The following is a 13076-nucleotide window of genomic DNA, read 5'->3' as shown; positions in this document are numbered from 1 at the left end:
CTCACCTGAGGAATCTGGAAACACAAACTCTTTTCCAGAGCACACAGGCTGAATTCAGGGCATTTGCAAATCTATCTTCTCCTAACAGATCAGCGGCATGTGGCAGCAGCACAAAAATTATTAATAATGTCCATTTCAATTAAAATAAACAAACAAAGGAAAGAAATGTGTAGATTGCAGATACTCTGGGAAAGTCATCTTCAAAAGCTCTGTGCCAAAGCAAGGTCACAGCACCAGAATGAAAGGCAAATCCACTGTGCTGTGGGTCAGGCTAAGACAGGGGGAGAGTATATTAAATTCCAAAGTTGGCACATGATCAAGAAAAGCTGCTTAGTGAAATCCACTGACCCAAACAGTGAAGGAAAAGCCTTGCCCAGAAGCCTGAGCATGCTCCTAAAACTGACAGGCATCCTAAATACATTCAGGATTTGTAGAGTCATTTCAAAGACAGTCCAACCTTCCATTTAAACAGACAAGTGACGTTATTCCCATGTTGACTTCTTTTCTTCCAAAAATTCCATTTTACCAGCATTTAAAATAAAGCTGGGTTTGTTTTTTTTTTTCCCCAAGAAACATTCCAAAAAAAAACCAAAACAAAACCCCAACTTCATTCAACCCAAACAAACAAACAGCATCTGCTTTTTCCAAGACCACTGCTCCTCTCCAGCACAGCGTGTCCATGTTCCTACAGACAGCCCCAGAACACCAGGGCTATTCCACTGCAATCCATTCCATGGTCAGGCTCCAGCTGCTTTTCTCCAGTTTTCAAACCTCCCTCACTGCAACAACTGCATTTGCAGTGCCTGCTGCAGAGCCCCAGGCAAGCCCTGCGTACCTGAAGGGTACTCTGGTTGAGGAACACCAGCAGGCATCTGGAGACAGCAAAGAAATCGGGATCCTCAATGTGTTCTCCAGACAGAGCGAGCCAGAGGAGACAGCAGGTTCCTGGCTGTGCCTCTCTCCAGCAGGATTGCTGCTGGCACAGCAGGGAAAAGGCAGGAAGTCCAAGGAGAAGAGGAGCAGTGGGGTTTCGGTCTCATGGCTGCCAATAAAACCATCCAGCATGGATCAGACCCAGAGAGTTACACACAGTATCCCAAATATCTGAGCCAGCCCTGTAAAACAAGGCAGATGGAGGGGCTGAGTTCCACAGGGAAGGTAGAACAGGCCTGTGGCCCTGCACTCTTGGGCAAAGCTGCTGAGAGCACAGCAACACCCAGGCTGAGACCAGCCTGAGAAACTACCTTAGAAATCAAACCATCAGCACTGCCCAGGGCCCTCTCCTGCTTTCCAGACCCTCACAGCCGAGCTGGGAGGAGATGCCATAAGGCTTTGCAGACCCAGAGGCTGCCCAGCAGAGGCTGGGTCTGAGCAATCCAGGCACCTCTGGGCACAAGCCTGGCAGAGCTCTGCAGACACAGTGCCCTTTGAGCCCTGCCCAGCAGGGAGCTGGCAGCACTGCCATTCCCACACACTGTCCCTCTCGCTGCTCTCTGCCATGCACAGGCTCTGCCTGAGTGCTGGTAGAGGCTGGTGCTGCCTCCAACAGCCTGCACCAAATCACACAGGCAACAGTTCCCCACGGCCCTGGTTCTGCTCACGACCAAACCACCCTGCCAGCAAGGTGCTGCCCAGAGAGCAGCCTTGCCTTACTCCACTGAGCCACTTCAAGGTGTTTTACCAGCACAAAACTAACCCTAGCAAATTACTTCCTGTCGATCTGGCAGCCTGAAGAGGCTCAAACAATTTCAGATAAGCCCTGTTGCAACCTGGAGCGGAAGGGTAGGCCCAGCCCATTCAGTGATAGCTCAGCATGGCAGCAGCTCAGCTCAAACATCAAATACAGCTCCAGCCACTGTCCCCTGCCTGTGTGACACTGTCCTTCTCCAGCCCCAGCCTGGCATGTCAGTGCTCAGGGAACTGCATTTGTCTCTGCTACATGCATGGAGCCCCAGTGCCCTGCCCTGGAGAGGGGCCAGACAGGAGCACTAGGGAACAGCCAACCTCTTATTAAAAGCAGCAGCTTCCCTGCAGGTCACTGTGGCACACTGGCACATTGCCTGCCCCTGCCTTTTAACTTTATGTCAAAGTAGAAGGAAGGAACGGATCTCAGGTAGCAAAAGTCTTTCTGATGGAACAGAAAGTGAATCAGAAGGCCCAGAATCTTCCTCCTGAGAGTCTTCTTTTCAACCAGTGCTCTTGAAAGATCTAGAACAGGAGCTGCACGCAGGTGGCCATAAAAGCAGCAAGCAAGTAGGGCATGGAACAGCAGCACACGAGCACCACCACGGTACTGTGCCAGCAGGAACTCACCAAGGCAGGGTGGGTGCTGTGGGGAAGGTCTTTAAGTTCTTTGGCTACCCAGGCAACCAAGGCAGCACTGAGGGATCTCACTGTGAACCATCCAATTAGCTGAGAAACACCAGTAGGAACTGCCTGATTTGGAAGCAGCCAGGTAGACCCCTAGATAGGGGAACGGGAAGATACATGAGAAAAATCCAAGAATTGGGATTTCATGCAAAGCCTGGTAGAGTGATGGTGTGCCAGAGACACACTGAGAGTGCAAAGCTTCAGCTGGGACCCACTGAACATGGGCAAGGTTCAGATGCATATAGAGCCAGAGGGTTTTAAGTACAGGTAATAAAAACATGTGCCAGTGAAGTCTGAATAGATGTGAGCCAATCCCATGACCAGGAAAGCAGACCTGATATCCCTCTGAGCAACTGGTTTTCTTGATATTCACAAAAAGATGCAGGTCATGATGGAAATCAACTATAAGTGAGCTCCTGTTGGAATGCCAGCATTACAAGATTTCAAAGCAGCTTCACCTGGGATCTGGAGGGTATCCAGGTGTGACTCCCTCATATAGAAGAGGGAAGAAAACCAGGGAGCTCAAAAAATTCTTCTGATTCCTTTGTCTGTACAAGCGTAGTTGAATTTCTTCAAACACAGGTTAAAAGATGACCCACAACTGCAACCTGCAAACACACAGGCAACAGACTCTGACCTTTGAAGTCCTTTTGTTGCAGCAGACAAAAGGCAGAATAGTAACAACATAACAGAAACCAACACTCAAAATTCAAGCTATGAAGATGTCACAGCCTCTTGATATGCAAGAGACCAGAAGAAGCAGTGCCCCAGCCCTCTGTGCTGCCCCTCTCCTCGTGCTGCTCCACAGCTGTTGGGGATGCACACTGGGAACCAACCCACACGAGCTCAGCAAAGGAAACGGGCTGTTCCAGCCCAAGCTCCTTCCCACATGGCTCCACAAACACTTGTGCCAGCAGAAGGAAAGGGGAAGAAGCAGGAACAAACAGTGCTCTGTTGCTCTCCTGCTTCTTCCCTTTCCTTCTGCTGGCACAAGTGTTTGCTGCATGAAAACAGGGCCAGAAACTCTCACTTGTAGCGCTGTGGGAAGCCAACAATTATCTCAGGGAGGTGGTGGGTTCGGCATCTCTTGATGCTTAAATAACCTTCTGAGAAGTGCCCTCAGTGCAGGTGTTGAGTGCAGCAGGAATAAAAATACTACTGTATCAGCAGAGGCAGAGTGAATTTTTTTGGTGGGGTCATTAGATGGGAAAACATCCAAACCATTCACGGATTTCTTGAGAGATGACAGCCAAGCCTCACCCATGGGCAGCTTCTACTGAGGGGTTCCCAAGGGAGGAATTTCCCCTGCCTGGAGCACCCACAAGGAACTAGGTGGAAGGGAGCCAAGCAGAGCAGGCTGGGCACAGGGGTCTTTTCCATCTCCTAAACATGTGTGGCCCCAATGACAGAGGCCGGTTCACAGCCCCAGCCAAGCACACCTGTGCACCAGAGCCCACACAGGGCCCAGGTGGTGAGCCATCATCAGCTCCACCTTCCAGAGCAAACCCAACCCAGAGCCATCTACAACCTGCCTGGATACCAGCAAGGGGAATGGCCTGCATGTAAAACACAGCCAACAATGGGAGAGGGAGTGGAAACCCTTCGGGAGTACTTGGGTGTCTTCACCCCGTTCGTGTTTGCCCATGAACACGCCCTGCAGCTTTGCCCAGAGAGCACCAGCCTGCCACCACATCCAACAGCCACAGTGCCAGCAAAACAGCTGCTCTCCACCAAGAGATCCATTACCAGCTACCAGATGGCTGATGTATCTCAGGAATCCAGGATGACACCACTGCTCCAGTGCCACAGAGAACGCAGCCAGAATGGATAACGAGCGCAGTCACATTAACAACTCAAATATTAACAGTTCCAGCTATAAACAACTGACTGCCAGCACTGGAACTGCATCCAGAGGAAGGATCATCTTGCTCCTGAACGCTACTCAAAGGTAACCACAGCTGCCTGCTGGGTTAGTGGAGCCCTCTGCTCTGGGGTCCCCAGCAGCCTCAAAGCACAGTTGTCTCAGTGCTCTTTATTCTTCAGCTCCTCATTAACAAAGAAGCAGGAAAATGTGATCTCAGAAACTATTTTAGTGCACATTTAACTCATTTAAACAATTCAATGGGGCTTCAGAAGACCCTGTTTCAGATTTACTTCCATTACTAGTAAAATAGATGTCCTGTAAAGTACTGGCTGACCCACAAGTACCACGGACACAGTCACTGCCTCAATTATACAGCCAGGTGAGAGTCACAGAAATGCTTTTGTCAGTGCAGCCACAATCCCACATTAGGAAATACAAGACAAACCCAACAAAGGCATCATTTTTCATTGAAATACTGAATTTTCAAGTTTTTTCTACCAGCTCTCATATTCATCACAAGTACTGTAAGGGTTCAGGACACAAGGAAAGATAGGAAAACATCACTGGGATGAAGCTCAGGAGAGCAATAAACACTGGCTCTGGTTGCTTTTGGAATAGCTGATGCTCATGCATCCACCCCAAGAACAATTTTCTTGGTAAATTAATGCCTCTTAGTGACTCCAGCATTGTTCATTTAGAAAATATGAGATCAATAAACAATTGATGCAAAAGCAACTGCCAAAACCAGCAACCTCCCCTGAAAAGATCACAATAGGCCAAACCAAAAATTATGTGAGACCAAAAGCCACCCATCCTCCACAGCAATAACTCTGGGTACTAAAAACAGCTAAAAATCACTGTTTGTTGTGCTAAATAAAAAGGCTTCAATGGCAAAGGAGATCAAAACTACCACAAATGACAACATTTCCTATGGAAAGTTACATAAAACCACGTTGAATAGCAACCTAAAAAAATCTTAGAGGAAATAACAATAACAAACGCTGGAGCCACCAGAAGACACACTTCACATTCAGGAAGGATGGAAGCTGCAGAGCCACTCAGAACAGCTTTCTCTGCATGCTCCTTTCAAACTCAGAGCATCCTCACCCCCCATCAGACACCTGCTTTCTCCAGCACCACCATACCTCTGTCCACCTGGGTCCCAGTGAGGGAATAAGTAACGAGGCCCAAGGGAGATCCTTCAAAGGAACAATTAAATAGCCAAGGACTTGGAGCAGAGCTGGTTTGGCTGGAGATGCTCTTCTTCAGCATCAGCTAATGTAGCAGCCAGGGACACAGGAGAGCTTGTCTGCCACTCTGATGCTCTAATTTCTACCCTGGCTAGTGCCCAACAGCCAGGCACACACATCTCCTACTGGGTCTAACTGGAAAGCAGTTGCAGGAAGAGCTTGTCTTGCTCTGCAGGTGTGTGAACACCTGTGTATATCCATGTGTGCCCAGTGCACCAACTCCAATAGAAATAACCATAACTCTAACTTGGTTTTAGCAAAAAGACAATATTAAAAATCTAAGTGAACCGTACTTCTTCAGTCTGAGTGAACGGCACGTTCTTTCTCACTGCTCTCCCTGAAATTACAGTCCCAGAGCAGCCAGAGAAAAAGAAGGAACACTCACACTTTTTGGCACAACTCACAGTCTGTTGTCTTCTACAGTTCACTTTAAGGCTTTGAATTTAAGCAAGAGAGAAACCTACCTCACATGTGCTGATGGCTACAGGGCAGTAAATCCCGAAATTCGGAAGCTCTATTTGTCAATCCCGCCGCCTGAGCCCTCAAGATTTTAAAATTCAAGCTGGTCTAACTCTCACTGAGCCAAAGCCAACTAAGTGCCAGAGCTGAAGAACAGCAAAAGCAGCGTCCTGTGCAGCTTCAGGATGACCTCATAGGGATTGTTCCTTTTTAAAGGAAAGCAAACCTTCAAAGCAGGGATTGCTGCTGACCAGCAGAGCAAGGGGCTGGCTCTCAGTGAAGTGGAAACAGGAAGGGGAGGAGGAGGCAAAGGTAGGCTTTCCAGAAAAGGCAAGATCAGGCACGTCTTGCTATCTCTTCTCCCCTTGGGAAGGCTGTACCGTGCCAGGGAAGTATTGTGCAATGATACCTCTTAGTTCACTGGGAAGAAATTACACTTCCTTTAATAAACACTGTGCTTTAGAGATGCTCTGATTTCTAAGGCAAGGTCTGTTTGTTGCTGAAGGCCCCAGAATTTGAGAGCACATCTGCTGCTCAGGTCTGTATCATCATAGTCCTATGATGGGCAAAAAATAGCTTTAATTATATTAGAAATAAATTGTTTATCTACGTAGTTGAAGAGTGCACCCAAAGGAAATTACAGCAAGAACAAGCCTTATGTCAATCTGACATTTGCTGTCTCTGCAGCAAACAGAGCCCACAAGCAATGGAACATACACTCCACAGCTTTAGGAGATCTGACAGCTAAGGTTAATGTGAAGAATAAACTCTCTGCCTTCACCAAGTGGGAAACAGCCACTGCCTGTTATTCAAAAGGATTTGACCATAGTTTGGATGATTTGTTCAAAAACCCAGCTACTAATTTGCTCCTTGTGGCATCGTCCCAACACACAGTAAAAAAAAAAAATCCCACTTCCTCATTCCTACAGCAGCATGGACTGAAATAAGGATGAGAGCTGTGATCTGAAGTGGGCCTCAACTGGTCCTGGACAGCAGCTGGATGAGCAGGACCAAAACCAGGAGCAAACAGTCGGAAATCCCTGAAGTTCAAGTAACAAAGATATGACAATAGGCAAGCTCAGCACAGACGCAATTTCCACTTCTCCCCGTGGAAACCTCACTTCCCAGTGGCACAGACAAGCCTGCCTGTGGAAACAGAGGTTGGCAGGCAAGGCCTGCCCATCTCACAGGGCACTGGAGGGAGGGTCTGCACCACTCTGTGCAAGCTGGCCTGGATGGCACAGGCAAACATCACACACCAAATCAGGCTGGGGTTCTCCAAGGACATGGAAAACAGAGCTGCCAGCACGACCATGGGAACTGCTGCCTAACACATCCATTTCCTTCCAGGGTTAAATCTTGCCTGCTGCCCACTGAATCTCCTGGGACTAACAGCTGCAGGGCTGGGACTGTCCCTTCTAAATGCTTTTCTCTCAGAGGGGACTTACTGGACCCTAGCAGAGTAAGCAACAGGTCCTGACGTCCATTCAGTTCTTCTGCTAGTTCTGAACAAAGCAAAAAATAAACAGAAAAAAAGAGAGGAAAAAAAAAAACAAAAACAAAACAAAAGTCAGCCACAAAGCTAAAAACAACTCCATCACTGGGGAGACAACTGCCTCTGTGACATTGGACACCAGGGTTTCCCCTCCTCTGAAGAACTCCCAGCAGCACTGGGATGTTTTACCCACTAGTCAGTCACAAGTCCAATTAAATTCAGGTTGCAGCACCCCCAGCACACACTGAGACATTGTCACACAGCAGAGAGGATAAAACAGGGCTCTCTGAGCAGGCAGGCAACACATGCATTCTGTGGGTTACTTAAAACTACAACAGATACATACCCAGCAGCACAGAGGCAACCTCACAGTAACAGAGTGAGATCTGCTCATTTCGTGTCCCTTGTATTCCAACTAGGTGACAATAAATGTTAGACTTAGAGCCCAGCACCTCTTCAGCTGAAAAGAAAGGAAACTAATCCACATCTGAGATCAGGGAAAATGTTAAGGAAGGAACCCATCCTCGAGTTTTAAGTATTTCTACTGAAATGGGTCATATACTGGCAACAGGCTGGTGGGTGCAGGAACAGCAATTAATAGAAGTGTCACATCAGGTCACAATTAATGCTGGAACCTCTGAGAAAGGCACATGGTCTCCACGGGATGCCAAAGCCTCCAGAGATAGCTAAGGAAGAAAGGCAGCAACCACAAGGGAAGAATCTTATCACAGACTGTTCTGCTGGATAAAAGCTCTAGAGTTACAGATAGAGAAACGTCAGGATCTTCAGCTCACAGCCAGTCCCACTTGGCAGGCACATCCCCAGCAGCACATGGGGTGCTCTGCCAAACCCTCTGCTGGATACACTGAACGGAAGAGGAAAACAACCCGGTACTCCTGGTCATGTTGCCCATCTCAGGCCTTCAGCACCAACCAGGCTGTGCTTGAGATCCGACACACTGAACGGAATCAAACCTTTACTAATTATATCTGAGCACGAGGGCTCTGTGCCCAGAATAAACTGTCCTATCATGCCACTCTCGGCAGACCCTGCCTCTCCCAGGGGAACATGTTGGGACTTGCTGGCTACTCTCCGGGGCTGGATTCCAGAGGAACAGGACTGATGACCCCAAAAGGAATTCCTATTCCTGCCTGGCGACCTCGCTCAGCTGCAGCCTCGGTTCAGTCCCCGCCGCGAAAGTGAAACGAGCCGTCTGCCAAGTCCAGTGACGAGGGACATAACTCCTGGCTGAGGTGACACATCAGCACCAAGCCACGAGAAGGATGAGCTTGCAGGGGAGCAGAGCTCTCCCATATCCAAAGCTCATCCCCCTGGCTGAAGCCTATCCAGCACAGAGCAAGACATTCCCGAGACCGGGGCCAGCCCATGGCTTTCCCCAGAACCTGAAAAGCCAGTTTGTAGGCAGATCTCTTGCAAGTGGATTGCTTAAAAAAAAAAAAAAAAAAAAAAAAAAAAGGCTGTCATGGGAAGTCCCAGAGCAGAACTAGTTTTGTGGGAGTTGCTTTTACGCTGCACAGCATTAACCTCCTTTCATGGGAACGTACAGAAGCAGGGACACCACGGACACACCACTGCCTTCCTGGAGGGGGCACAGAGACCAGAACAGAGCTGGGGACCTGTTCCAAACCCACAGCACCTCCTGGAAGGCTGGCAGTGTCCCATCTTAGGAATGGCACAGGCTCCCCACGAGCCCACACATGGATGGACAATGCAGATCTGGGCTGCCGAGTGGCAGCCACGAGGATCTAAGGACGTAAGAGGGATGCAGCAGGAGGGAGGGATGATAGCTGTTATGAGAGCAACAGAGGGTTAAAGAAAAAAAGGCAGACAAGCCCTTTCATAAAGTCCTTTTAACAATCAAAACTTGAAGGAAGTATCTGAAAGTTCATCTCTGTCTTCCAACTGTATCAACCGATCTAACACGAGTCATCACCTCCTCCTGCAAAGCCTGCACCACTGAGAGGGAAGAGCTGGAGAGCAACATCTATCCACACACTGGAGTGGAAATCCCATTCTCCTTCCAAGGCTCTCCTCTCCAGCTTGTCCCAAGCGGGTCCTTTTTACTCCCATGGTCGGAGCACAAAGGCAGCAACTTGTCCTTGCTGCTCTATCAGCATTACTGCAGTTAACACCCCGTGCTCCTTCCTTGTCCCATGATTCATTCAGAAGCACCTTCGGCTTTGCTGCCTTGTCCCTTCCCGTTACGTGTGACTATTTTTTCCCTTTACTGCAGAATACAGTTTTCTTCCCAAAGGAAATTAGCAGGCATAGGGACAAAAACAGGAAGAAAGGAAACAACTTCCTGCTCGCTCTGAGACCCGGCCTGGAGACATCCCTGACCAACACCGTGCACCCCGCCACGAATCCAACCTGCAAGAGAAGCAGCAGCCACAGAACCGAGCCGTGCACAAGGACAGGCACCGGACAAAACTCCTCTGTGCTGCCACTCATCTCTCCCGAGTTACACTGGAGAAAAGCACAAGGCAAAATACGTCCCAGTGGCACTTTGGCACTATGTGCGTGCGGCACGATGGGGGGAAGGACTGGTAGCTCGCTGAGGAACCTAAAAGGACTTGGCACCGAGGGTGCAATCCTGCAAAAAGCTTTGCTCTTGCTCGCGTCAGGCTGCTGTGATCCCCTGCTCCGTGCCAGCAGTGCACAGTGTGAGAACTCCGTTCAGGGACTCCATCCAGCAGGAAAGCTAACCTTTACACGTAAAAAGCCGTGTGTTTTCCAGCAGCTCACCTCCCAGAGCGGCTGCCAAACCACGGGTGCCAGCATCAGGGGAGGGATGGGTGGGAACGCGTGGAGATGGGGTGGACCCGATCAGCTGAAACAAGCCATGAACGCGCACCTTCACCTACAGCCGAAAGCACCGGGATCACCGAGCTCCCGACATCCAAACACAGGGGTCGGGGGCGGCACCTGCCTCCGGCCACGGTCTCACCCCCGCGGGCCGACCGGGGCCGCTCCCTGCCCGGCTGGGGCGGCGCGGTCCCGGTACCTCCGCCGGGCGGGCACCGGCCCCGGTCGGCCGCCCCTCCCGGCCATCCCCCCGCTCATCCCCCCGGCCCCGCACTCACCGTGCCGGCGGGCGAAGCGCAGCGGCCGCTCGGGTTCGAGCCGCCCCCCCAGCTCGGCTTAAGGCACCGGCGCCGCCGAGCTCGGCCCGCGGAGCAGACTCCTCCCCCGTGCCAGGGGCCGGCCGGGCGGGCACGCCATTCACAGCCTCGGCATGCAAATGGGAGCCGGGACCCGAGCGCGGCTCGGCGGGGAGAGTCCCGGCGGGGAGCTGCCAGCGCCCGGGGCCGCGGGACGCCGCATCCCGCCGCGCCGCCCTGACTCACGGGGTAGGAATGCGCCGCGCCGGGCGGAAGCCACCGGCCCGCCCGCGGCCCCGAGCCCCCGCCTTCCCCCGCGGCCCGGGGTGGGCAGCGCCCTTTGGCCCCTCGGCTGGGCCGGGGTGGCGGGGTTTAGCTGCCGGGCCCGCCGGGTGTCCCCGCGGCTGCGTGGGAGCGCTGCTTCCCCGGAGCGCTGCGCCCGGGCGATCCCCGTGCCGGGAATCCCCTTGGCTGGGCACCGCTGAGCTGCCGAGCCCTGGCCCCGCTGCCCCTCGCGGGAGCCTTCGCCACTGAGCCTCGCACACGCTGGGCTGCGATGCCACCAGTCCCCTCAGGCTTTCTTGCTCTTTCGCTTTACTTTCTCTTTGCCCCGTTCCCCCACATTTAGTCCTGCGTTTCCCATCAAGTGTTCACACCTCCTCCTCCAGCCATGTGGTTAGCGCATCATCCCTTCCCTAAGCTGTTTCTTTCCTCTCAGCCTAATCATTTTCCCCTTTCTGGAGGGCATCCTCCCACCTCGATTGCTCAGCCGTGCTCGCCTTTGTCCTGGGATTGCTGCCGAAGATTTCTCCATCCATGCTCTCCAGAGCACCGGTCAGCACGTATTGCTCACACGGAGCTTTGCTGGAGCTCCAGCGAGGCCTGCAGCGCGCACGTCCTTCTTGAGCAGGTCCCCAACCCGCAGCTCCAGATGCTTTCAATATTAGTAATAACTGGGGGGATGATGTTCCTTACCATCCTACTGCGTCCTCCCCGCCGACCTGCGTGATCCAGAGGAGTGGGAGAGCCGCCGTGTCAGGGGCCGGCGCTCCCTGCGCAGGGTGAGCTCATCGGCACCGCACCCACCCCTGCGTGTGCCCACGCACGGCAAACGGCAGCCACACGTCTGAGGCAGCCCCCCAGAGAGCCCTGCTCACCACAGCGTGTCTCGTTAGCTAATGAGCAAACACAGAGCAGCCCCAGCTAGTCCTGGCTGAGGTGGAGACCAAATTGCACGCAGAACCCTGACCGTCCGCGGAGCTTAACAAGGCACAAATTATTTTCAGATGTTTCTACCACATAAACAGGGGGAAAGAAGCGTCCAGTAAATGCAACAGAGCAGAGATGAACTCACAGGGCCCTTCAGCATCTCCCAGGAGGAACGCTCTGGAGCTGGAGTGGGAATCTGACCCACCCCTGCTCGTTCTTTGCCTCGTGCCAATAGTGAGTGCATTTTGCAAGGAAAGCAAAGCTCTGTCACTGAAACGTGATTTCTCGCTCCTGTCTGCAGCACTATTGCAGACAGCACTGCTAACCCCATCCCACAAACTCCCATTCCTGAGGGCTTCCCTGTCCAGCCCCCAAGGTCTCTGGAGTGGGATTCAGGGTGGGATTCTTTTACCCAAACTGCAGGCATCTGCACTGAGGTGGATAAAATTTACCCTCCAGGTTAAGAATACACCTACCTTGCTGCCATTGCCAGCCAGGGTGTTTCTCCTTCAGTGCACTGAGTCCTCCCAGCCTAAAATAGATGGAATAAGGTGACTTAAGGCCAGCTTCTGACTGCTCGACCATGAGATGGTGCACGGCAGCAGTTTTTTGCTGAGGACCCACCAGTCGTGATCTGGAGCAGGTCATCCAGCCCAAGAGCCTTGTTTGCTTTCTCCCTCATGAATGCTTGCAGGGAGTACTCCTGTTTGAAATGTGGCCTCCGAGGACCAGCTGAAGGAGAGCTCTTTCCTCGTGCTTGTTATGTTTAACGTGAACATGTGATTACATGAATTTGCTTCGTTCTTCTCTGCTGGAAACTGGAATTTCCTCCCTTCTGCTTGAAACCCATGAGAAACTGTGATCTTGCCACAAGACACGGTTAAGACCCAATGAAATAGATATCCATCAGCATGTGAAGTGCAGCACTTTTACTGCTGCAGCTTGCTAAAACTGCTTCAAAGCCTGGTGAGCCACACACCTGCCTATTACAGCAAGGCAGTGCTGGCTCTGCACTGGCCAGGAGTGGTGCAGAGCAGCCCACGGGCACTGCACAGGATCGTTCAACACCTCATCTCCATCAGCATCCCCTCCTGCATGCACATGCAGCGCTCCCTTGGAGCACTGATCCTGTGTCATGAGGTGTTAAATGGGGCTGCACTGTAGATGGATTATAATCCAAGCAGGGAAATGGTGGTGTTGGCCTGTGCTTGTGGCCACTGCTGGCCACATGTGGCCCCGGGGAGCCCTGCAATGCTCTGAGCCAGCACAGCCCCTTCTCCTTTACCTTCTTACAGCCTAACCTTACC

The 13076-nt window shown here is 51.7% G+C and overlaps 1 protein-coding gene across 10 annotated transcripts in view; it reads right to left on the bottom strand.

Moving 5' to 3' along the window:
- RHBDF1 (rhomboid 5 homolog 1) overlaps positions 1–12288 on the bottom strand; it is a 37000-nt gene extending 24712 nt beyond the window's left edge. For 2 of the 10 annotated variants that reach the window (XM_064672694.1, XM_064672695.1), the window contains exon 1: positions 11317–11417. In XM_064672694.1, coding sequence (XP_064528764.1) covers positions 11317–11378 — 62 coding nt within the window. In that variant the 5' untranslated portion in view covers positions 11379–11417. Of the gene's footprint in view, positions 1–5948; positions 6171–10542; positions 10769–11316; positions 11429–11535; positions 11643–12245 lie in introns of those variants that run through there. The other 8 variants (XM_064672696.1, XM_064672697.1, XM_064672703.1 and 5 more) reach the window with 8 other exon arrangements.
- Between the last annotated feature and the right edge of the window lie 788 nt (positions 12289–13076).

Source organism: Pseudopipra pipra, chromosome 16, assembly GCF_036250125.1.
Source record: "Pseudopipra pipra isolate bDixPip1 chromosome 16, bDixPip1.hap1, whole genome shotgun sequence".
NCBI classification, from domain to species: domain Eukaryota; kingdom Metazoa; phylum Chordata; class Aves; order Passeriformes; family Pipridae; genus Pseudopipra; species Pseudopipra pipra.
This window is presented reverse-complemented; position numbering and strand designations above follow the sequence as displayed.